Here is a 25508-nt window from a genome sequence, read left to right on the forward strand (position 1 = left end):
TTGGAGAAAGAAGGGGTATTTGCTCTAACTCACATTGGGAACCACAGTTGTACAATGGTGGCCACTCAGCCTGACACAGAAGATCCTGTGCCCATAGAGCCCACAGTGGTGGCTGAGGCCCTGGGAGAGCCATGGTCAAGTGTAAGATGCCAACAGGGGGCCAAGGACTCTCCCTTGGTGCCCTTGACACCCTGGGGAACCAGATCTGAGGCTGCAGCGTGAGGTTTTGCTTACGGCCCCTTCTCCTGTCCTACGGCCCAAGTTTAGCTGATTCCCCAGGAGCCATCAGCCGCATGCTTTTCCTATTGCCTTTTTCTGCAATTTCACATTGAACCTGCAGAGTCTCCCTGGTCCAAGGCTGGGCCCTGGAGGTTCCTGATCTGGCTTCCCCATGTGGCACCGGGCTCTGCACCCTCACAGAGGGTTAGCAGAGCAGGCAGGGAGAAGAGCTGTCCCCAAGGACAGGAAGGCCTATTCCCCCTGCTCTGTGGGCCACCAGCAGGAGCTCATGACCTCCCAAGTGGCAGAGAGTGGCTCCACTGGCCAGACTCCCTGCCCCAGGCCTCTTCATGTAATTTGAACACAAGGACCAGCCTGTGGCTTGTGGGGGGTGCTCAGGACATGAGTCTCCACCTGGAGGGAGCTTCCAGTGTTTGCACAGCACAGGCTGTATTTCCTGCAGGGCCTGTGGCCTCTGCACAGTGGAACTTGGCATTATGGCTGGTTATTTCTTTTTTAAATGTAACCAGAGACCATGGTCCCTGGAATCTTAAAAAAACAAACATAACAAACCTAGCCGTGGTTTTTCTTCCCAACCCTTTGATGAAGTACACTCTCGTTCTTTGTTCCTAAAGCTCCATATGCTTGTGGTGCCAAACCAGTTCTCACCACCTGAAGACTATTACTAGGAAGCCTCGCCACCTGGCTGAGCCATCCAGGCTGGATGGTTTCTAAGGTCGTCTCTTTCACAGTCACCTCAAACATTCTGAGAGCCACACAGGCCCCAGACCACTAAGCAGCCCAGTCTGTGGCTGGTAGAGGTACCCTTCATGCCTGGTCTTGGAGAGCTGAGCAAAGTTATGGACAGCAAGGCCCCAGCAAGGGTGGGGCTTTTCTCAGGGCACATGCCCTGCATGGTGGCTTCTCGGGAGGGCGAGTCTGGCTTCCCCCAGTTATTATGCGGGGTTCCTGTTGCAGGCCCTGTAAGCAACACCATAGTTTAACCCAGTGCTCTGACCTGGGATCCTTGCTCCTCGATGACCACCTGTCAAGGCCTAAATGGACTCTCCTTGGAAACAATGAAATGAGACCAAACAGGCATGAAGACAAAGAAAGCCCCAGAGCCTGGGACAGACACTTTTCAGGCAAGACTTTGATACAGCAAAAACGAAGCAGCTTGACTGAGCCAACATCATAAGCTGCTAAGGAAGAGGAATGCCAGCAAGGGTGTCGCCTGATAATTCCACCACCTCAGGAAGCCCAGGGCAGGAAGGTGTCATTGGAACGCTGTCCCCGCCAATCGAGACAGCACCAACCATCGTGGAGGTTCAGCTTCTTTGCAGAAATGGGCTTGATTCCCATTGGAGGCAGATGCCAAAACATCTGTTATCTGATGGGAGACAGAAAGTCAGCGAGACTTTCAGGACACAGGGAGAACTGTCAGGGCAACCAGAGAACCAGAGCCTGAGAGCGAAGCCAAAGCCTGTTTCCCAGCAGAGCCTCGGCTGGGTGAGAGCCCAGCCTCTAGGATGCTGTAGAGAACAGGCATCAAAGATGGTACAGGGAGGGGCAGAACTAGAGAAATTCACTTTCAGGTTAAAGAAATGGCTTGTTTCTGAATAGGAAAGAAGGCAGGCAATTCCCACGGAAGAACAATGGGACAGACAGCAGAAATGGAGACATGCTGGGTCACAGAGGTGGCCTACAAGAGGCATCGAGTGACAGCCCGATAGAAGGAGCTCTCAGGCTGGCTGGTAAGAGGGTGCACACCATGAGGACGTGGGAGAGCTGCCTGTTCACAAAGTGCTCAGATATGAGTCAGGGTGAGCAGAGAGACGGCAGTGTGACACACACACGGAAACCACACAGATATAGAAAAACTCGATGGTCACACGCCTTGCCCAGGAAGGTACAGACACCCAGAGAAGGTCAGTGAGCTGCTTGCCACAAGGGCTTTGCTACCTGTTCTGGCGGGCCCAGGAGCTGCGTCTTCCACTGGTATCTGGCTGGACCGAGGGATGCTGGTTAAGGGCTTTTGAGGTCTTCTGAAGCCTCAAGCATAAACACAGAAAAGTCCAGCAGGAGGAACAAGCACCTCACTTTCACATCTGGAGGTTCCTGGAACAACAGTCTAGTATTTTCTAGCTCTATTTACAATTCTGTTTGACTGTAATAATCAATCATCCTTTTCAAGTATTATTTTAAAGTACGCACTGTTTACGTAGATGGCATGTTATGTAGTGATATCCTTAGCCATCTCCAGCCTTGTAAAAGAGGTCAGAAGAGTTTAGATTTGTCAGGGGTTTAATAGCTTAAATATACAAAATCTGTTTTAGAAAGGTAAAAACTCCCATTATTACACTTTAAAAAATCATAGAGTCAAGAAACTGCAATGCCAGTGCTATTTTCACATGATGCTTTGCTAAGACAGGAAAGAAGCCCTCACCACAGAGTGAAGCCATCTTCAGAGGACATATTTAACCGGGGAGTTTTCCTTATGAACGCTATGCAATCCAAAAAAGAATTTCTACAAAGAAATCTGCCAACAAGATAGTACCGGAATACATGGGGGAACTGGTTTTAGACAACCATGGCTTTGCCTGTAGATTGCAGGAACGCAGGCCCTGCAGACAGCACGTTGCTCTGAAGGGCCTAAATCCCAGAGCCTCAGGGGCAGGTTACAATGCTGGCACTGGGAGCTTGGCACTCTAAGCTGCCTTCACTGTCCCTGCTGAAGGAATGGGTGGCGGGACGGGGGCCTTTGATCCCTATCAAGCCAGAGCCAGAGAAGGTACAACAGCATCTCTAAGCAACTTCCTCCCAGACCTTCAAAACTGACAGCTAAGTTCTGATCTTTAATTTTTCTTAAACAAATGGGTTGATTTTTAACACTGTTAACAAATGGAGACCATAGGAAAATAAGACAACAACACTAAAAGGCGACAACTGGCCAGGCTTATGTGTCAATCATTCTGCAGAGAAGATACTGGCGAGGGGAGGGAACTGGAGATGGGTCAGGGACGTTCTTTCAACAAGCTTATAATAAGTGCCAGGCACCATGCCAGGCATAAAAATGAGTAACACATCAATCATCCCTGGCCTTAAGGAGCTTGTAGTATGAGTATAATATATACATATTGTTATTTTTCTGTTTGTCTTCGCTGTGTGGTAATAATTACTCTATGGTGTGTCAAGTAACATCACAGTGATGGAGAAGTGGTTCTGGCTGCACTGAGGGAGATTAAGTCACCTTCAGGGGAATGGGGAGGACTTCCAGGAGGACATGATTACAGTTGGGTCTTGAAAGAATTTTCCAGGTGGAGGAGGGAGGGGGCATCTCAGACATCAACTGTGTGTGCTTGAAAGCATCTGCCCTACAGTGTTGGGGGCTGAGGCCAAGAAAGCAGGGATGGGGCTGTGGGGAGATGATGTGGAAGGACCAGCTAGGGCCCCGTCACCAAGGGTGGGTCCAGCCTTCTGCCTGGCCCCTTTTCCCATTGTCTTTCCTGAACATAGTCTGCCCTGTGCCATGGGCTGTGTTTACCAGCAAGATGACACCCACCATGGGGTTTTCTGTGCCCCATAGCGCATAACTCGGGCTGTGCTCAGGAAACATGTGGTGTGTTAAAGGGACTAGGACCTCACTTCTTAGCACCTTGGACCAATGCTGCTGACTGCCCTGACCCAGGCCAGCAATCGAAGGTGGAAATGATGCTGGCTAATCATTTGGATCCTTTGAGAGAATTGATGATATTCTTCCAGCTAATAGCTTTTATTTATAAATAGAAACTTTAAGAAATACAAGGTCAATAATGACAACACATGCATTCTAGCCTCAAAAAATTAGATAATTAGCCATCTTAGCCATGTACAATTTCTTTCTCCCTCCTTTTAAGGTTTCGTAAAACTGCCCAGGTCTATGCTTAAGCAGATCCTAATTGCACGACTATAGATTTGCCCTTGCAGTTGACCACCTGGCACCCTCACCTGAGTGTGCCTCAGCTGGCTCTGGTGGGTGACATGCAGTTGCTCAGAGCAAGCCCACTAATGATGTGATTATAGAAACTTCTTGGCTTCCTTTCGTCCCTCAAGTTTCCGTGGCCCTGACACGTTGAACACAGGGCTAGATGGTGTTAGCATTTCTGTCTGATGGGCTCTTGCTTTATTACCCAGCATCTGGGCCCAGTGTTGGTGCCACTGGCTAGGAGGAGGTGAACTCAAAGGAACCAAGAAGTAGGCCAAAGCCCTAAGCCTGAGCCCCTGTGATGTCCACCTGCCTCTGCCGTCTTTCCCCTTCTCCACTAAGAGCACCCGACTTGAAACCCGAACTGACCCCAGGACGTGTCCCCTCCCAGGGGCCCACCTTGAGGATAACACGTCTTGCTTTCTCCTTCAGCTCAAATCTTCCATCTGCTACTTGGAAGAGGCACTTTTTTTTTTTTTTTTTTTTTGAGATGGAGTCTCGCTCTGTCGCCCAGGCTGGAGTGCAGTGGTGTGATCTCGGCTCACTGCAAGCTCTGCCTTCAAGGTTCAAGTGATTCTCCTGCCTCAGTTTCGACAGTAGATGTGACAGGCAGGCACCACCATGCCTGGCTGATTTTTTTTGTACTTTTTTTTTTTTTTTTTTTTTTTTTTTTAGTAGAGATGGGGCTTCACCATGTTGGCCAGGCTGGTCTTGAACTCCCGACCTCAGGTGATCCACCTGCCTTGGCCTCCCAAAGTGCTGGGATTACAGGCATGAACCACCACACCTGGCCACTGGAACAGGCACTTTTTAAGAATGGAAAAAAGGGCCTCGCATGACTTTCACTTTTCCATAGAGAGTGGATGTTTTAACTAAAGGCAACAAGAAACATAGCATACAAAAGAGAAAAACTCATACAAAAGGGAGGGAGAAAAAGAATGAAGGGGGGATCCTGAAGAAGTTGCTACTTCAGAGGCATCTGTGCCCAGATAAAGGATTTGTACACTCCTAAGGGTGCACAGTTCTCTCTCATGCCACGTCTCTTGGTCTTACCCAATCATGTGAAAAGAATCTACACTTGAATTCTAAAGGAAGATGGGGAACAAGGTCTCTCTTGGGTCGGTTTGTTCTGCCTCAGTAACTTTAGCCTTCCTGTTTCAGGGATAACCATCATCACACTGAAATGTTCATGCCATAAAAGAATGAAGACCAGGGCATGTGATATAAAACTGTAGACTCCTATGACATGAGCAAAAACAATGAGTTCTGGGCCACAGAAACCCTGAGGCAGTGGTTTTCCATCAGGGGAAACCTTGCCCCTCCTCCCAGCACAGAGTTGGCAATGTCTGGAAACACTTTGGGCTGTTACAACTGGGCAGGTGCAGCTGGCATCTACCGGGTAGAGACCGACGGTACTGCCAATGCTACAACACACAGGACACCCCCCACGTAAGAATTATCCTGCCCAAGATGTCAATAGTGCCAAGGTTGAGAAGCTCTGCCCCCAGGCTAAGGTATAACTGGACTATAAACCTCTTAAGGACAGAAACCAGGTCCTGTACCCCTTTTCTAAGCACAGTCGAGGAAAATAGCAGGGTTAAGTTAAATGATTCAGTCCCAATTGTACCAACCCGGCTAAACTTCAAATCCTTCCCCAAAGTCCATGTAATTTCTCTCATAGGGAATTGTTTTTATTTTTAAATTTTAATTATTTAAGAGACAGAGTCTCACTCTGTCACCCAAGCTGGAGTGCAGTGGTGTGATCATGGCTCACTGCAGCCGCAAACTCTGAGGTGTGATCCTCCCACCTCAGCCTCCCAAAGTGCTGGGATTACAAGCATGAGCCACCACACCCGGCCATCCTAGATGAGTTTTTAAGCGTCACTTTTCTCCTGGCAGAATTTTCTGACTCTATAGTTGTTATCTTCCAGAGAAAGCCCTGAGTAAGCCAGACCCTATTTACAAACATGCCTCAGTGGATAAGGCTACAATTTGAGTCCAAACTGCTCACGGTTCATACGGACAAAGTCTCACACCATAAACCTGAAACATCATGTTACGATCTGAGGGCCGCTCCGAGCTGGATGAGGGGGGCCTTGGGAATGCAGCCCCTGGGGCACATGAGGTTCCGGCCTCCACCCCTGTGGGGCTGCCTCCTCATTTCTCCTTGGAAAGTAGCCCTACTTGCTGCCTGTGCCTTTGGGAAGCGAGAGGGGTGGGGAGAATTCTGGCCAAGCTTCTATAATCAGCCTCCAAATGGACAGGCTTTCCTTGGACTGCCACAGAGTCTCACTCAGAGGAGAAAGCTGGTCCCAGCCTGAGCTTGTGGAAGCACCAGCTCTGGGCAAGCCATGCAGGAAAAGCAGTGGCAACGCTGCATTTGGGCTTTGATCTTGATGTCCTAAGCTGGGAGTTGGTCTCCAGACTTCTTCTTAGAGGCCCCTCAAGCTCCCCGATCCAGACTGGGAGAATCTACTGAAGCGCTTGGCTACAAACCTGCCCGAACTGTCCCACTACCAGCAGCTGCTTAGACACAAGCTGGTCTAAGAAGATGGCTAATTATCCCCAGTGCCACAGTCCATCATTACAAGTGGGGGTTACTTTTGGATGTCAGAGTCAAGTTCCTGCCCGGTTTCTTCCGATCCTCTGTAACTGCCCTCAAACACTGTCCCTGCAATGTAAAGTCAGGATGGGCAGTTGTTAGTGTCCACTTAACCATCACAACATATTAGCACCGAAAGGATGTTAGATCACCTAATCCAACCTGGCTTGCCTTTTTTTCTTTTTTTTTTTTTTTTTTTGAGATGGAGTCTCACTCTGTCACCCAGGCTGGAGTACAGTGGCATGATCTTGGTTCACTGCAACCTCCACCTCCCAGGTTCAAGCAAGTCTCCTGCCTCAGCCTCCTGAGTAGCTGGGATTACCTGGCAATTTATGGCTGAGGAAACCAAGGCCAAAGAAGGGACATGATTTGTCCACAGCATGCAGCCAGGAGGAAACAAAGCCAGGCCTTGAACCTAGGCCTCCTGACTATAAGGAGAGTTTGCGCCACCCCTTCCCTGGGTGTGCATGGCTGAGCTCAGAGAACAGAACCAGCAATGGGGTCCTGGGATCACAAGCAAAATTCTACCTGATCTATGTGGGCAAAGTTCCTAATCTCCCGGCAGAGTTTTTATGTTTTTGGTTTTAAGAGTTGAAGTAGTTCCATTTCACCCTTGGATACTACATTCTCCACTTAGAAGAATGAGAAAAGACAGCGTTGTATCCAGAACAGATAACACAGGGATAATTCCATGCACTCAGTTCATTTCATAGAAAGGAAACAGTTATCATGACATGGATTCTGAATTTTCAGGAAGGCCATTGCTCACAGATTCTGTTTGCCAACCGAGAAACTGAGGTAAGAGGCAAATGATCTTAACTAGTGGTACCTGGAGAGGAGAAAACACAAAAGACAAATTCTTGGGCAGTTCTTCATGAAAAGACAGAGAATGACATAATCCTGACCATAAGGATGGGTCAGTTTCTCAAGCTTCCTGGAAAGGGCTTTCAAATACAGTCTCCATATGTTCAACTAAGTTTAGGAGGTGATAGTTATAACCTCATATAATAAGAAAGGAACCCAAAAAAAGTGCACCAGGTGAGACGAGGAGAGCAGATTCTAACAAGTGCGTTAATGGGTTATCCTTTTTTTTTTGGGTGGGGGGACGGAGTCTTGCTCTGTTGCCCAGGCTGGAGTGCAGTGGTATGATCTCGGCTCACTGCAACCTCCACCTCCTGGGTTCAAGCGATTCTCCTACCTCAGCCTCCCGAGTAGCTGGGATTACAGGCACCTGCCACCATACCTGGCTAATTTTTGTATTTTTAGTAGAGATGGGATTTCACCATGTTGGTCAGGCTGGTCTCGAACTCCTGATCTCATGATCCACCCACCTCGGCCTCCCAAAGTGCCGAGATTACAGGTGCCAAGACACCGTGCCCAGCTAATTTTTGCATTTTTAGTAGAGATGGGGTTTCACCATGTTGGTCAGGCTGGACTTGAACTGACCTCAGGTGATCCGCTTGCCTTGGCCTCCTAAAGCGCTGGGATTGCAGGTGTGAACGGGTTATCTTTAAACACGAACACCTGGCCCGGTTTGGGCCACACGTGATGCTGGGGATGAAATGGAACTGCACAGACCAGCCATGAAGATTCCCAAGTTGGGAACCAGTTGAGAATCTACAGTCAGAAAGTGAGCCTGAAAGTGAACTCAGAGATCTGAAGAGAGTGCTCCCTCACCCCTTTCCCCTGATGCCCAGTTTCCAGCAGTGTTGATGTAGGCACTGAGCAAGGAAAAAGGTTAATGTCCTACTGGGGAGTTATTGGTTACAGCTGTAAAAGGGAGACCTGAGCCCTCGTAGCATTAGGAAGAAACCAAGCTATTAAGCTTTGTTCAATTGGGAACTTATGTGCTTGTGCTTATGCAAGCTCCAAGGAGGTTAGACAAAAATGCAGTGCACAAGGGTGCTTCCTTGCCTAACGGGCCCTGCTACATTAGTCATGGATGTGGGTTACACCCACTGTTTTACCTCTAACATAGGAACATTCCTGCTCATTCGGTGGTGGTGTGCGAATCACCCGGCCAGGCCTAAGATAGGCTGGCTGCAGCCTTTGATGCCAAGAAAGCCTAGGGACGGAAGTCAGAAGTCTGATCTCATGGAAAGGGTCCTATCCTGTGTCTTAGGAGAAGGGATCATTGTCTGGAACAGAGAAGTCCCCAAGGAATTCTCTCTTCCCCATCTGTGCAAGACTCCCAGGCTTGAAGAGGGCTCTGGTCCATCTGCCTGGGGGCCACGGCTTTTTGCTTCTCTGCAAAGACTCAGTGAAGGGGGACCCTAGTGAGCCCCGCACCTAGTCTCACAAGGCACCTGGCTCCCGTGGCAGCCAGGGAGCTCTCAGCCAACTTCTTGAGGGCATCAGTGCCAGAGCTGAATTCACGCAGAAGAGTCCAATGTCTTGGCACCACACTCCCGCACCCCCTCCCCCGGCACTACCTCTCCTCACCTTGGGAGAAGGAGGTGTATACCAGCCTCTCATCGAACTTCTGGACCTGCCGGAAATTGTTGATCATTTCTCTGGGGGAAGGGTCGTCCATGTGTGTGCAGTACAGGGCTGTCTCCAAAGCCAGCAGCTGAGGGCAAGAGCAGAAATAGCCCGCAGGCAGAATGACCTCCTCGCCTGACCCCCTGGGAAGAGGCTAGCTCTCACCTCTTGCACCTGGAAGAAGCCTCGGGAACCAGCTTCTGTGGGGCTGGGTGGGAGATATTAGAAAGCAGCGGGAAAGCCAGAGAACTGCTTCCCTCCACAGTGGGTGACTGGGAGCTGCGCAGCGCTGGGTTTGTCTTCCCAGCACCCAAGACTCCAGGGAAGGGCAATGCTGTTAGTTCCCAGTTATACCCGGAATCTGCCCTGCATGGAGGGAAACCCGGGGTGATGGAGTGCTCCTTAGCCTCCCACGGAGACTGCGTTCCTCTCATGAACTTAAATTAGAGCCCAGCTCTCAACCAGAGGGTCGCAGGGCTTGTTCTGATGGTCACATCAGAAGGAATAAAGGAAGGAGGTAAGAGTTTCAGAGGTCATCTGACTACAGGTTCCATGGCATTTTCATGCACCTGCATAGATTACATAACCCATTCCCAAGGCAGTTTCTGGGGTAGGATGTTGCTGCTTCCCCACGTTTCATCGATCTCTTGGTTCATCACGTCCCCATTCCTGTCCACCCACCTGCTGCCATTTACCAGGTGAGTCAGAGCAGAAGCTGATTGTAAAGGAAAGAAGCAGCTGTGAGGCTGCCTTGGCCGCATGAAGCTGGGGTGGGGCTGTGAGCCAGGATGCAGTGCTGGCCCCAGCCCCGTCTCCTGGGGAGCCATTTTTCTTCTCATGAATTTAGGTTGTGGAGTACAGGTACGAGCAGTGACATGGAACTCAGATGACCTAACTTTGGGGCTCAGCTTTGTCACTAACCCGCAGGTCATCCCACAAACTTCTTCTCTCCCATCTCCTATCAAATAAGAAGCTTTAGCGACGATGGCTAAGGATTTTGTTCCCCAGTTTGCATTAGACCTTGAGCTTCTTGGGGGGCAGGGACCCTCACTTAGTCATTGCTGCAATCCCATTTGTTAAATGATTTCATCTGATCCTGTCTTTATTCTACCCTGTAAAGGAACCAGACTCTCTCCTGCCTGGGAAGAGAATGCCACCTCAGCCACTGAGGATATATTAGCAAATACAGCTTTATAGCTCTTTTTTAAAAAGAACTAGGAGACATATATTCATTTGCCTAGCCTGACTTCTTTTGAATCTCAGCCTGGAATTTCGGCAGTGCTTTCAGACAACTGTGATATTTGGAGAGGTTTTGAAGAGCTGCCAATGAAACTAAGTGAGGAAATCAAGTCGTTGATTATGATATGGGGGATGATGGGGACTGAGGTGCCGTGTGGACTCTGGCTGAGTTTGGCACGACAGTTACCTGCTCCTGGGAAATCTGCACGGGGTTTCGGAAAACTGTCCAGAGCACAGTAGGGTTGCAAGGGGGTGTGGTCAGGGACCCCCGGTAGCGGTAATATTCAGCAGTCCTCTCCGGAAGCAGCTCTTCAATGTTGAATCCCGGAATGAATGCTTCCTGACCTAGAGAGACACATTGCAGAGGTGATGCTGTCAGTCTCCCTCCCTAGGGCACAAGTGCAGCTGAATAGGGTGACTGAGCCTAGAAACATGAACTAGCCCCTTTCAGGGTCATCTAACCCCAGGACCTGGTTGCAACATCGTTCAACAACCTGCTCCTCTTAACCTGGTGAACACAGACAACTCCTGCCCCTTGCATTTGTTTTTCTTAAAGTCACCCAGGGCTGACTACCTCCTTCTCCAGCAGAGAGTGAATATGCACGCAAGGACCCCTCACCTTTGTACTTTACATGTTGAAGGTGACTGAAGATCTTGTCGTAGGACGGATTGAAGGGGCCCATCTGCGACAGAGACAAGGCAGGTTACACTGGGACAGAACAGGACAGGCTGAGCCGGAATTGACGGGCAAGGCTGTGGGAATGTTGCCACCACTGCCTGAAGGATCCACTTTACTGGACAATTAGGATGGATCACTAGGCTCTTGGGAGTTAGTGTAATGGTCCTGCCTTCTTGCATCTCAGGATGTCCTGTTTTCAGCTTAAGGCATTGGGCTTGAATGTCCTGGGATATGGGGTACAGTGTGTGCTCTTGATGATCCAGAGGTGAGCCTGAAGTCTGCAACTAACATCCATGTCACCCAGAACTTAAGGAGCTCTGAGTTCACAAAAGCCACGTCAGACCAATGAGCATGTGGGAAATGAGGTACATGCTGCCTCATTCGGACAAAAAACATGCAAGTCAATCAGAAGACATTCCTGTTTCTTGGGATAAACAAAGAATTCATTCCAAGGTCCATATAGAGCAGGGGTCCCCAACCGCCAGGCTGTGGACCGGTACCAGTCGGCGGCCTTTTAGGAACCGGGCCGCACAGCAGGAGGTGAGCAGCGGGCAAGCAAGCATTATAGCCTGAGCTCCGCCCCCTGTCAAATCAGCAGAGGCCTCCCATTCTCATAGGAGCACAAACTCTACTGTGAACTGCGCACGCAAGGGATCTAGGCTGTGTGTTCCTTGTGGAATCTAACTAATGCTTGATGATCTGAGGTGGAACAGTTTCATCCCAAAACCATCTCCCTCCCTGCTCCCTGGTCCGTGGAAAAAATGTCTTCTATGAAACTGGTCCCTGGTGCCAAAAAGGTTGGGGACTGCTGATCTAGAGGATGGAGCTTGGATAGCAGGAGTTGTATCAAGAGTTCAGGCATCTGATGGGTCAGATGGAGTATCATGACCCTTTTCCAGCACCGGTGCTCCCCAACCAGGCAATTCCATGCCTTATGCAACAGAGCTAGACGTTGGGGCCCGTGTTTCCAATGGACCAAAGCACATTCCCCATTTCTGCTGCCCAGGCACAGAAGGTGCTGCCTCCAGGCCAAGAGCAAAGGTGCACTACAGGAGGATACCCCCTGCTCTGGAGTTGACACAGCCGATACAGGAACAGCTGATTGTCAACAGGTATGCATGAAACAAAAGGCGGAATCCCAGTCTCATCCCTGCTTCAAATTTCACCTGAGAACTTTTTAAATAGCTCTTACCTCAATGAGAACAGCTAGGACAGCGAGGCCTTCTGACTTGTTGCTAGCAGTGCTGGCATCAGGATAAAGGTCTGAGTTATAATGGACAATGTGCAGCTGCAGTAGGGGAGAAGCCACCCATTAGGGGATAAGTGACTCATGGGAGCCTGTCGCTTCTGCAGAAGACTTGAATCCAACGGTGAGGACAGAACCCCAGCCCCCACAGCCCCCCAGACTAGGTTAGGTATCTCAGACCCTCCCCTTATTTTGCCAAGGATAAGGACATGTGCCCAAGGTGGTCAGGGCACAGCTTGTTTTGATACATTTTAGAGACATAATACATCAATCAATACGTGCAAGATACACTGGTTTGCCGGGCGCGGTGGCTCACGCCTGTAATCCCAGCACTTTGGGATGCTGAGACGGGCGGATCACGAGGTCGGGAGATCGAGACCATCCTGGCTAACACGGTGAAACCCCGTCTCTACTAAAAATGCAAAAAATTAGCCGGGTGTGGTGGTGGGCGCCTGTAATCCCAGCTACTTGGGAGGCTGAGGCAGGAGAATGGCATGAACCCGGGAGGCAGAGCTTGCAGTGAGCCGAGATCGTGCCACTGCCCTCCAGCCTGGGCGACAGAGCGAGATTCCGTCTCAAAAAAAAAAACAAAAGATACACTGGTTTGATCTGGAAGGGCAGGACAACTCAAAATGGCGGCTTCCGGGACACAGGTAGATTTAACTTCTTTCTGACTGGCAATCAGCTGAGAGTTATCAATAGAAAGGAATGTCTGGGTTCCAATAAGGGGTTGTAGAGAACAAGATTTTATGCAGATGAAGCCTCCACGTAGCAGGCTTCAGAGAGAATAGACTGTAAATATTTCTGATCAGACCTAAGGTCTGTGTTGATGTTAATGAAGGTGGGCTTTTCCTGAATTAAAAGGGAGGAGGGTATAATGGGTCATGTCCAACTCCCTCTTCCCAGCATGGCCTGACCTAGTTTTCATGTTAACTTTGGAATGCCGTTGGCCAAGAGGAGGGGTCCATTCAGATGGCAGGGAGGTGGGGTGGGGGGCTTAGAATTTATTTTTGGTTTACACAACCCACGCATTTTTGTTGGTTTTTTGTCCTTGAGACTATGACATATGGAGATTTTATCTCTATTTCTTTTCTCTTTTCATTCATCCTTTTCCATCTCATGTGTTTATAAATATAATTCAACATATATTATTGAATACAGCTTAATTCCCCCATTTTGAACTTTAAGTGGCTCCTTCTAATTTAAAAAAATTATGTATCAAATTATTTCTTCTTTTAAGTGGTCCTCTATTAAGGATTTCTTAAGAGCTCCTGCTTCACCATCTTCCCCTCAAAGGACTTAGTCTGCCACACTGCCCACACCACCTCAGCCTGGCATCACTTTGAGAAACAGAGCTGAATTCTATATGATTAAAACCTCTGAGGTCCTAAGTCCCTATTTCCTTTTACAGCTGACCTTTGAGCTTGTGGTTTGTCTGTACTTTTCTTACTGTGTTCAGAGGAAGTGAAGACTAATCCAAGCATAAAGGAGCTCCCTGTTGAGGAGATTAAGATAGAAAGAATCTCTTTCTTTTTTTTTTTTTTTGAGTTGGAGTTTCGCTCTTGTTGCCCAGGCTGGATTGCAATGGCGTGATCTCAACTCACCGCAACCTCCGCCTCCCAGGTTCAAGCGATTCTCCTGACTCAGCCTCCCGAGTAGCTAGGATTACAGGCATGTGCCACCAAGCCTGGCTAATTTTGCGTTTTTAGTAGAGATGGGGTTTCACCATGTTGGTCAGGCTGGTCTCGAACTCCCGATCTCAGGTGATTCACCCGCCTTAGCCTCCAAAAGTGCTGGGATTATAGGCATGAGCCACCTTGCCCTGCCAGAATCTTCTTCTATGGACTCCATCCAAAAGAACCACTACACTTTCAAGGTCCTTCCTTAGAGGACCCACCTGAAGGACACCTTGATGTCTTTTCTCTAGTATTGGCATTTATGGTTCATCTTAACCAGACCCTTGGTCTGATGATGTGACTTAAGAGCAGAAAATACAAGAAGTAGAAATATTTTTAGGCTGCGCGCAGTGCCTCACGCCTGTAATCCCAGCACTCTGGGAGGCCGAGGCGGGTGAATCATGAGGTCAGAAGATCGAGACCATTCTGGCGAACACGGTGAAACCCCATCTCTACTAAAAAATACAAAAAAGTAGCTGGGTGTGGTGGCGGGCACCTGTACTCCCAGCTACTCGGGAGGCTGAGGCAGGAGAATGACATCAACCAAGGAGGTGGAGCTTGCAGTGAGCCGAGATCACGCCACTGCACTCCAGCCTGGGCCACAGAACGAGACTCCATCTCAAAAAAAAAAAAAAAAAAAAGGAAATATTTTTAAATACATAAACCCTGCCAATCTACACCTTAACCTCCTTTGTGAAAGGAAAATAAATCTCGAGACCCCCAAATCACTAAGCCAAAGGGAAAAGTCAAGCTGGGAGCTTCATCAGGCAAACCTGCCTCTCATTCTATTCCTAAATAAGATGGCTACAAAGATAAAAAAAGCTACACATCTCACATTGTGCCCACTAGGAAATTCACTGTGGGCCGCAAGGTCTTTACCCGAAAGCAGTTCTGTTGAATTTCACCCTGACGGTGTCAATGGGTAACTTATCTTCATGGGTTCAGGACAAAGGACAGAACTCAAAGTCATCCCTCTGCTCACCTGAGACAAATGCATATCTAATTGCTTCCTCTGCCCATGTCTATTTCATCTTGTAAGAATGCAGATTTGCTGAGCTACATGAATGCACAAGTGACTATTCCTCTACCCCGTCTCACATGTGAATGGCCGATCAAAAACTCAGAAGACTGCGACCTCTTGCCTCTTACCTCCCCATACCTTTTAAACATTTCTCCCTCTTTCCCCAGTATCTGCCCTTTCCCCTTTAAATATTGAAGCCCTCAAGATCATCTTTGGCGAAAGGCACAGACTTGTGCCCCTGTTTCCCAGGCATGCGTCCTTAACCTTGGCAAAATAAACTTCTAAATGGATTGAGTCTCAGACACTTTTTGGTTTACACCTTCTTTATTCCCCATGGGGGAAGCAGAAGTCTCAACACTGCAATTAGCCTGGAGGAAATTTCAGTTCTTGAGCTTCAGGGAAGGGCCTGCTCTGAAATATGTGAACCTCCAGTGGTGCCATCCTTTTGAGCCAGATCCAATCCCTTCCATGCTTGCAAGTAGACCTATGATTAGCCTGAGACATTAAGCAGTTCAGCAGTTATGAACGGAGGGGAATGGTCGCTATTGGCCATGGACTCCCCTGGCTGATCAGTCAGCAGCATTTATCTCCTTGTATTTCCCTGTAAATATTCAGAGCCACACCCCCAGTTCAGGGCTATTGGAGTTCCAAAGTGAGCATCTCAACCCCCTCCTTGCCCCACCCCATCCTGCGATTGCACAGGACAAACGCTCTGCCCTTCTGCTAATTTTCTTTTGGCATTTTGGGGTAGCACCTCAAGGCGACATGACACGATGCTGTGCTGGGTGGCATCTTGTCCCTAGTGAGTCTGCTTGCCATCATGCCCAACACATTAGACTGTCAGGCACCCCTAGACTTGTGGCCAGGTAGAAGAGTGGCCCTAGACCCACGTCCCCATGTTCTAAACACAACCCATGCCGAGAGAAAGGAAAGATAGCATCAAAAAGATGCAAACAGCATGACATAGGAAGAAAGGCTGAAAAGTTTGGGGGAGCAATGAGCCCAGTGTGAGTCAGCAGGAGATTTTCATCTGCACAGATAGGAAGGCAATGTCTAAAAGAAGGGCATGTATGTCCTGCTGGGCCACCCTGGGAATACTGCCTCCCCAGCAGCATCACTCAGTAAAAGACACAGGGACAAACTCAGCATGTTCAGGAGAAGAAAGGGACCAGGACAGTGCAGATGAGCTGCAGGCTGGCGTGGCTGCACCCCCTGTGCCAGGGCCAGAGATGGGGCAGATAGCCTGAAGGCAGCCTGTCCCAGGCTCTGGTGTTATCTGCACAGCAGCCAGGTCGAGAGGGTGCCACACCACCCACTGCGGAGCAGCCTCTGCCAGACTAGCAGCCCTACTTACCTCGGCGGCGAAGTGCTGTCCGCTGACAGTGTGCTCAGAGCCGTGCGGGTCATTTGGGTTCCCCCAGTGCAGGTGCAGCTGCGTGGCACTGTAGCGAGACTGGAGGCCCTGGATGTGCATGTCCGAGGGCAGATTCAGCTTCACTGCGGGGAGTGGAGGAGCAGCCTTCAGAGCCCCGGCCAGCTGTGCACTGCCAGAGAGCAGTCAGGTAGGCAACACTCCCTCCACCCCCACTGCCAGCCCCTGGAGCCCAGAGAGAGGCAGGTGGATGGAGTGAGGTGCAGAGCAGAGATGCAGCCTAAAGGTCAGACACCTGGGCTCTTTCCCTGAGAATGTCCCCTTTTCCCCAAAGCAACTCCAGTGGCACCAGCACCTTCTTGGTTCCCCCTGGAAAACGATGCCAGAAACACTAACGCTAGATCAACAGATGGGTGTTTATTTACATATTGATGGATCAGACACCTGGAACCTTTAGTGAAGTACCTTCCGAGCTTTAGAATTATATAACAACAATGACAACTGCTATTTATGAAGCGTTTACTTCACTCTGCATGTCGACCCCAACATACATAATCTGCAGTCTTCATGGTACCCATTAATATGTCCATTTCCAGATGGAAGTTCAAGGAGGCTAAAATTCTCACCTAGAGGCTCATGGTTCATAAGCAGTCAAGCCAGGGTTCAAATCCAGGTTGGTCTGACTCCAAGGCCTGGGTGCCCCTCCTAAACTGTGTGGTTCATGGCTCATAAGCAGTCAAGCCAGGGTTCAAATCCAGGTTGGTCTGACTCCAAGGCCTGGGTGCCCCTCCTAAACTGTGTGGTTCCTTGAGTCATTTATGATGGTCCAGAATTCACTCCAGCCGCACAGCCAATGAACCACGGGGCTTGGGTCTGTGTCCTGCCCCATCCTGAGAGATGTGCTTCTTCTGGGAAGTGCAGCCCTGGCAGGACCATCAGAGCCCAGGGCCTCCAACATCCCCTGGAGAGAGTGCTCCTGGAATCTCTCAAAGGCGCCCCGGCCCCATCCCTCCTCCTGGATGCTTCTGCAGAACCCTTCCCTGCCAGATGGAAAAGGACAGGCCTGACAGCCAGGGAGACCCAGACATACTCCTCAGGTCTCCAAGGCCTCTCCCTCACCTGAATGGCCATTGTTGGTCAGGAGAAACTGCTCGTTGGCAGACAGATTGTAGCCTTGGAACTCGAGGGGCGTGAGGCTGGCGTCATACTGGAGGATGTCACTGTGCAGGTCTATGGGGGACTGCAACAGGCCCCCACAGGACGGGTACTTCTTGGACCAGCTGTTCTCCCCATCAGGACCTGGACACAGAGATCCATGCTCAAGATTTAGAGTTTCTCACAAAGGGATTTTCCTTATCTTCTAATTCTCTGTTCAATACAATTACTCCTTTTCTCCTCTTTTCTGAATCCTCAGAGGTAAATCTTCAAGGCCCAGAGTCTCGGCCTCCAGAATCAGGTCCAGCAACCACGCAGGACCACCTGCTCTTAAGTGATGTGGGGAAAGAAGGACTAGGGCTGCCCAGGCCAGAGCCAGGAGCCCACCGAACTCTGCTTTATTTTGTCCATTGTTCCTACTGGACACACACGTCAAGACCTGTTGACTTTCAGTAATTCAGCATCTGCTTAGTCAGCACCTATTATGAGCCAGGAATTGCTCTGGGTCTTGGGCCTGCCAGGTTGAATACAGTAGAATCACTACTCATCCAAGCTGGCGTTCTAGCGGGGAAGAATTTAGCAAACCTGTAGGGCCACCCCAGGTGAGAAAAATTAGTGTCTCACTGAACACAGCGCCAAGTATTAAGTTGGTGCAAAAATAATTGCGTTTTTTGCCATTACTTTCATGCAAAAATCGCAATTGCTTTTGCACCAACCTAAATAGGTCTTTGTGGCTGCTGGCTTTGCAAGTATGACCTTCCTGATGAGAAACCCCTGAGGACATTGACTCTTGATACCCACGTTTAGAGTAACTATAGAACCCAATCTGATAGGGATGCTTGACAAATGTTAAATAATTATAGGCCTGGAATCGCAGAGCGAAGTATGGAGTTTAAGCTGGAAAAAAATATGACCACACTGTAAACTAATTATTACAATATAATTGACGCACTATCAGCGAAGAGGAACAGACTTTAAAAAAAGAAATTCCTCCAGGGCTCAAGCTTCTTGCTAACTACTAGAAAACAGTTCCTCCCCTGGAAATGAAAATAAACATGCTACGTGCAGATGAACTTTCCTACTCCCACAGGGAAAAAGTCTTTAAAGAATGTAAATCTATGTTTAAAAGATTATCTCCATGGTAATTAAACAGACTTTCTGGCCAAGGTTTCTCCAGAAAAGCAAATAATTGGCAAGTCATGGCTTGTTAGGGTAGACCCAGGGTGTCCTGTGGGCTCTATCAGAGTTGGGGATCAAGCTTTGCCATCTGGGGTCCGTTCATCAGTATTTCGACACAAGGAAGGCGGGTAAATGGAGAAAAGGGGAAAGGAACACCACCTCTTCTGGAATTCTTCCGTAGACCACCACACTGTCTCACAAGAGTGTAAATGTTACATTGGCCCCGCAGAATCCCAACCCCCTGCGCCATGCTCTCTAACTAGGGGACTTTATCTGAGAGTGGGAAGAATCAGAAGCGATAGCTGGTACCCAGGTTCGTTTAAAATGCTATGAGGCGTTGGTCCCAGGCTTAGTTCTTACTTCTAGGTCCGGACACACACATCGGAACCCTACTGATTTTTCCGGCTGTCAACCTTAGGCTACACATTTTCAGAAATGTTACAGCATGACGGAATGGCAGAATCTCCAGTCCAACCTTTCACTGGACACCAGTCTTCTCACTTGGGATACCAGAGTCTCCACTGGGCTATACTATTCTTATTTTCAAGGCCTCAAAGTAACTCAACTACACCAAGATGGTAACTAGGGAAGAGGGAGTCTGGAGGATGTCAAAGCAGGCACTCCGGGCCAAACTGGAGTAAGAAAACCGTTCAGCTGGGGGGCAAACCGAATGCTTTAGGGGCAGCAGGGAGCAGAATGAAGCAACCATGAGGCCTCATGTAGACCCCCGGGGTCAGGAAGAGACACAACGCAGGGTAAGACTCCCTAAGTGAGGCTGTCAGCCTTTTCTGTGCTCACAATACTGTCTGGGCCCACAGCCAGCAGGACGGAAGCTGCCAGCCAGGCATGAATGCAAAAAACTCAAAGCAAAGAGATGTAGCAACGAGAAGCTTTCTCTTTGCACACATGCCTAAAGGGAACTGGATTGGAAGGGTTTTCTTTTCCTGTAGCGGGGGTTCAAAAAGGTTTCATCAAGAGGGCATTTTACTGCTATGGCTAAACAAGAGCCTTGTGAAGATAGGAACCCCTCATCTTCGTCTCTGTGAACCCATATTATTAGTAGGGTCACATGCCCTCATGGGCATTTAGGAATCACTTTCCCGAAGAATGAAAAAGAACAGAGGGCTTGGGAAAATGTGACTTGGGGAACGTTTCCTTTTTCTCTTGCCCTAAATACACTTTATTGGAAGTTAGGACCAAATGAGGTATTTGGGGGCAGGAAAGACTAAGGATATTAAAGGCAGTAGAGTTGGTGTTGGAAAAACCTTTCTTGGAAAGAGAAGCAGCTATGTTGGACCAGGGGAGTCTAGAGAATGAGATTCCTGCATCAGCTGTCCCAATACTTCAGTGGGTTATGTTCCCTGCTGGAGCCTCCATTGCCCTTCATACAAACGGTGGGGGTGGTGGTGGGTTTGGGATGTGTGTGGATGCTATGTTCTGGAAGCTTCCTTCTGGCTCTTAAGCTCTGATATTTATTAAGAATACTAGGACTAAGCACCTTCACCATCTGTCAGGCGAATTTGAACAAGTTAGAGAGGTTGCTCACATCAAGGCAGCTACTGGGCCTGTGACAAGGTGCCCAGGGGAACCAGCTTTGGGAATGAGGGCACAGGGCACCGGTGGTCCAGGACTGGCTGAGAGTGGACAGCCATCTGCATCAGGAACCTGCCCTGGTCCTGGCTGCCATCCACAGCGGAGTTTGTCCTTGGGCACCAATCACAGGTCTATAGGTCAGCAAGGTCAAGAAAGCCTTGTCTCCTCCTCCTCCTCCTTCCCCTCCTTCTCATTGTTATTTTATTGTAGTAGCTTTGATCCTTATAACTCTATAACCTGATGGGGTAAGCAAGGCAAGAATTACACCATTTTATAGGTGAAAAATAGAGATTTAAGTGATTTGCCCGAAGTTTGACTTTGGCTAAGTAACAGTTACTTTGCTTGGGTCACAGGACTTATGTGTCCTTCAGTATTTATTTAGGAGATTTTGTGCACCTGGAATTTCCTGGCTCCCCCACGCTCTCCTTGAAGGCAAGGACCACGGCTCATCGATCGCTGCACTTCCCACAGTGCCTGGCGCAGAGCGGGCCCTCACATGTTACTAACCTGAACTCTCAACACCTGTTTCATGCTTGCTCCTTTCCCAAGGAATGCGCGCCCACCTTAATTCCCTCATATGTTTCTTCTCCTCAAAAAAGAGGAGGAGAAATGAGATCACTTGCTTAGGTTCAAAATGTACCCTCCTAGCTTTCTAGCTTACCTGTGTGCAAATGGCTTCTGTTTGGGGCCACTCATTGAAAAAGAAATCTGGGCCGGACACAGTGGCTCAAGCCTGTAATCCCGGCACTTTGGGAGGCCGAGGCGGATAGATCACGAGGTCAGGAGATCGAGACCATCCTGGCTAACACGGTGAAACCCTGTCTCTACTAAAAATACAAAAAATTAGCCGGGTGTGGTGGCGGGCTCCTGTATTCCCAGCTACTCCAGAGGCTGAGGCAGGAGAATGGCGTGAACCCGGGAGGCGGAATTTGCAGTGAGCCGAGATCACACCACTGTACTCCAGCCAGGGTGACAGAGCGAGACTCCGTCTCAAAAAAAAAAACAAAAGAAAAGAAAAAGAAATCTGATTTCTGCCCTGTAGCCTGGGAGATGGCCTGCCAAGGAAGTTCATAGGCCCTCCCCCAGCATGTAATGGCTAGTGGGTGTCCCCGCCTTGCACAGCAGGGGACACGGTCACAGCAGCCTCCTGTCTTTGTGGCATGTGAGAGATAGAGGTGCCATGAGGGTGGGCACCGGGACAACCAATATCAGAGGTGACAACAGCAGGCCTTTCTGTTCCCTGAGCTGTGACATGTGACTGCATAGCGCTGGCCTTATGCTGGTCGCTACACCCTGGGCTACCATTTTTCAACTCGGTCTCAGCTTTCACACTCATGCCAAGTGCTCCGCTGCCAGAAATCCTCCACTGGGACTGACTCTTCTAAAAGAAGCATCTATTTCCAGCTAAAAATTCGCCTTTGCTCTTCTGAGTTTTGACTTTGCCTCCAGTTGGTTGGACTCCTCCCATGATTCTGACATAGGGGGATCACGTGTCTCTCACAGTTTGTTTTTCCAAATAAAGCCAAGGCATTATTTCTTCCCTGTCTATGCGTTTTTCCTGCTCTAGGCAAAACAGAAGTGTCCAGAATTCCTGTTTTGAAAGGTAACAAGAGATTAACATGGCACAGCTCAAAATGCCTCTCGTGATTTCTGGTTGGGAATCGTGAGGCCCAGGGTGTAGGACCTGCATTATCCAAGGACCAGAATGTCTTTACAGAAAATTTCAAATGTATACAATGTAGAGAGAGGAGAGAAACGAACCCCACGTCACCCAGCTTGGACAGCTTACAATTCACAAACAGTCCTGTCTCATCTATGTTAAGCCCATTCTCCCCTTATCTACCTGGATAACCTGGAAACAAATCCAGATATATTTCATCTGTACATATTTCAGTATGTTTCTCTAAAACATAAGGGCTCTTAAAACCATAGTACCATGACCACACCCAGAGAGTTAACACTTAATACCTTAAGATTATCAAATTTAATTAGAATTCAAAATTTTCCAAATAGGTCATAACTTTTTAACAGTTTGTTTGTAAAATTCTGGGTTCAAATACAGTCCATGTATTTTTTTGCAATATTGCAATTAGAGGATGTGTTATGGCCTAGATTATAGCTTGATGGTGGAATGCCTCATCAGAGAACACCTGGGCCCCACTCCTCCAAGGCTCAATATCTCAGAGCCAGCTCGGTCTATCCTTTGCCCTTAGTGGGTCATGAACTCCCATGTTTCCATGGGTTAGGCCCTCGCCATGCTGCACTGCAAAGGCTTCCCACAGGCAACCGGCCCCAGCCTTCCTTGTTACACTGCCAGGCTGGCTCTCCTGCAGTAACCAGATCAATCTTGTCACAGCCTGGCTTGGGTGGCACCACCCCACCACCCATCTGTACACTCCCTTTCTCCCTAGCACGCCCTGCCCCACCCCACCAACACAAAGCACAGCCTAGCTGTTTTTCATGGCCTTGAAGTGCCCCAACGTGTCAAAGTCTTCAAAGGCCCCCACATCCCGCCCCAGCCTGCCCCATGGTTCAGCCAACTCCCTGAGCCTAAGAGCAGGCTATGCCAACCCACCTTCACAAATGCCCTTATGAAAAAACTCTGCTCAAATGCCCTCTTCTTTCCTCTGGACCTTTGCAAATTTCATCCACTCTTCGAAGTCCAACTCAGGTCCTGCCAAAGCTACCCCAGTGCTTTCTCATCCCTGGCTTGAACTTCTCGGCCAGCTGACTCGGGTTGTGCATACTAGCAAGCACAGCGATGATTGTTAGCATACCTCGCCTGTGACTGTTAGCGCCAGACTAGTACAGAAGCCTATTACAGACTAGAGCTCAGACTGCGAGTTTCAAAGATCTTTGGAAGACCAGAACTTTACGTCATATCCCTACTCATGTCTGAACACATCCTTGAATGGATGTGGAGGGTTTTTTAAGCTCATTTCAGAAATTTAGCCATAAAGAGAGGAGAGAAGAGTGTATGTGTGGTGGTGATGGTAAGGTGAGGGTAATGTGAAGGATTTTGGTTTTGGTTTCTGTTTTTGTTTTTGAAACTGAGTCTTGCTCTGTCACCCAGGCTGGAGTGCAGTGGCGCAATCTCAGCTCACTGCAACATCCGCCTCCTGGGTTCAAGCAATTCTTCTGCCTCAGCCTCCCAAGTAGCTGGGATTCCAGGTGCCTGCCACCACGCCTGGCTAATTTTTTATATTTTTAGTAGACATGGTGTTTCGCCATGTTGGCCAGGCTGGTCTCAGACTCCTGACCTCAAGTGATCCACCTGCCTTGGCCTCCCAAAGTGGTGGGATTACAGGTGCGAGCCACCGCATCCAGCCTGTGTTTTTGTTTTTTATGAAGAGGCTTCAGTAAACTGCTATGCAGATGGCAAAACAGAGCAGAGAAGGAAGGTTGGAGACAGAAGAAAGAGGGGCTCACTGATGAAAGGTAGCCCCGGGAAGACTGGGGGGGAATCCAGCCACCGGGGTCAACATTAATTTTGCCCCATAACACTTCTTGGAGGTCATACTCTGAGGTGGACCCCCCGGGTCTGTGTCAGTGCTCACTGCAGGCAGCTTCCTGGAGAAGTTGCCTGGGCCCAAGCTCCAGGGCACATCTCTTTGGGCCAGCTACCAACACGCAGTCAGAACAGAACTTGCCCCAACGGATACCGCTGTAATGGCAAAGTTTACACATTCTAGATGATGACACACCCTTTTTCAACAAATAGGCAACATTTCAGGACAATGATAGCTTTTGGTTAGTCCTTCAAAATTTGTTTTGTAAGGAGATCTGACCATAATAAAAGGCATGTATATTTACATGAAAATGATCAAAAATTATGTACCAAATCTGAATATACATTTAATACGATGGATTGTATTTGCAATAAAAAACGAGTACTCAAATGTTGAATGAAGGAGAAAACTCTCTAAATGCTCTCCTTCTTGGAGTACAATTTAATTTTGAAGTTAATGTATTCATTTCTTCAACAAATGTGTCTAGTATGTGTCAGGCACTGTACCAGGTGCTGAAGATGCAATGGAGAACAAAACAGCTCTAGTCTCTGGCCTTGTGGCACTCACAGTCCAGTGTGAGGGACTGATAATAAATAACAAGTAAACCAACGCACAAAGGAAATAATTAGTCTGCAATCAGCGCTGCGAAGGAATGAAACAAGGCCTGCAACAGAAAAACGGAGGGATCCCTGTTAGGCGGATGATGCAGGCAGGCTTCCCGGAGGAGGTGCCATTAAAGCTGAGATTTAAAGGACAAGCAGAACCAACCATGAGTGAAACCTGAGGAATGGCATTCATGAGAGAGGGCCCAGCAAGCTCAGAGGCCCTGCTGCTGTGGAGAGCTGGTATATTCTAGGGACATGTGATGCATTGACTCAGAAAGAGCCTGGGATCCATCTGGCCTCCCTTTGCCAGGTCTGGGTCCTGCCGTGTGCCAAGGCTGAGCTGGGATCAATTGACACCTGGTCGTGTACATTCCTCCATCTGTTAGAAAGGTCTTCCTGTTGGGGGACTAGTACCTGCCTCTCTCTGGGGGTCATCCAAGAGTCCCACTCCTGTGGCTAGAGCCACAGAGAACACAGCTAAGCCACAGGACTCCGAGCGGACAGCAGCCTTCATGTCCCATTAAATCCATCTGGAAACCAGAAATCTTCAGGATGGTGTCTGCATGTAAAAGCCATCTTTTTTTTTTTTTTCTTTTAAGAGATGGGGTCTTGCCATGTTGCCCAGGTTGGTCTCAAACTCCTGAGCTGAACCGATCCTCCCACCTCAGCCTCCCAAAGTGCTGGGATTATAGGCGTAAGCCACTGTACCCAGCCTAGAAGCTACATTTTTAAAACATGTTTAAAAGACATTTATAGGTCCTGTGGTTCACTTCTGAAGCTGATTAAAATATCTACATCTTCTCATAAAAACCCAGTGGGTTCAGCCAGTCAGTAGTGTGGTGTTCCCACCGCATCACCTTGGTAAGGGACTGACCCCCCACACAGAAGGCCACAACCTGCTGAATTCTACCTGTTTTCCTGCCTGGTAGGTGGAGAGGAACAGTCATAAACCCCAATGTCCTGCCTAG

At 48.9% G+C, this 25508-nt stretch overlaps 1 protein-coding gene across 2 annotated transcripts in view; it reads right to left on the reverse strand.

The window, feature by feature from the left end:
- The window catches only part of CA12 (carbonic anhydrase 12), a 59800-nt gene that overhangs the window by 6019 nt on the left and 28273 nt on the right, over positions 1-25508 (reverse strand). For both annotated transcript variants that reach the window (XM_008016339.3, XM_008016338.3), the window contains exons 3-8: positions 17619-17798; positions 16482-16624; positions 12377-12472; positions 11125-11188; positions 10693-10850; positions 9228-9354 (exon numbers count right to left, since the gene is read on the reverse strand). In XM_008016339.3, coding sequence (XP_008014530.2) covers positions 9228-9354; positions 10693-10850; positions 11125-11188; positions 12377-12472; positions 16482-16624; positions 17619-17798 — 768 coding nt within the window. The remainder of the gene's footprint in view (positions 1-9227; positions 9355-10692; positions 10851-11124; positions 11189-12376; positions 12473-16481; positions 16625-17618; positions 17799-25508) is intronic.

This window comes from Chlorocebus sabaeus, chromosome 26, assembly GCF_047675955.1.
Source record: "Chlorocebus sabaeus isolate Y175 chromosome 26, mChlSab1.0.hap1, whole genome shotgun sequence".
NCBI classification, from domain to species: domain Eukaryota; kingdom Metazoa; phylum Chordata; class Mammalia; order Primates; family Cercopithecidae; genus Chlorocebus; species Chlorocebus sabaeus.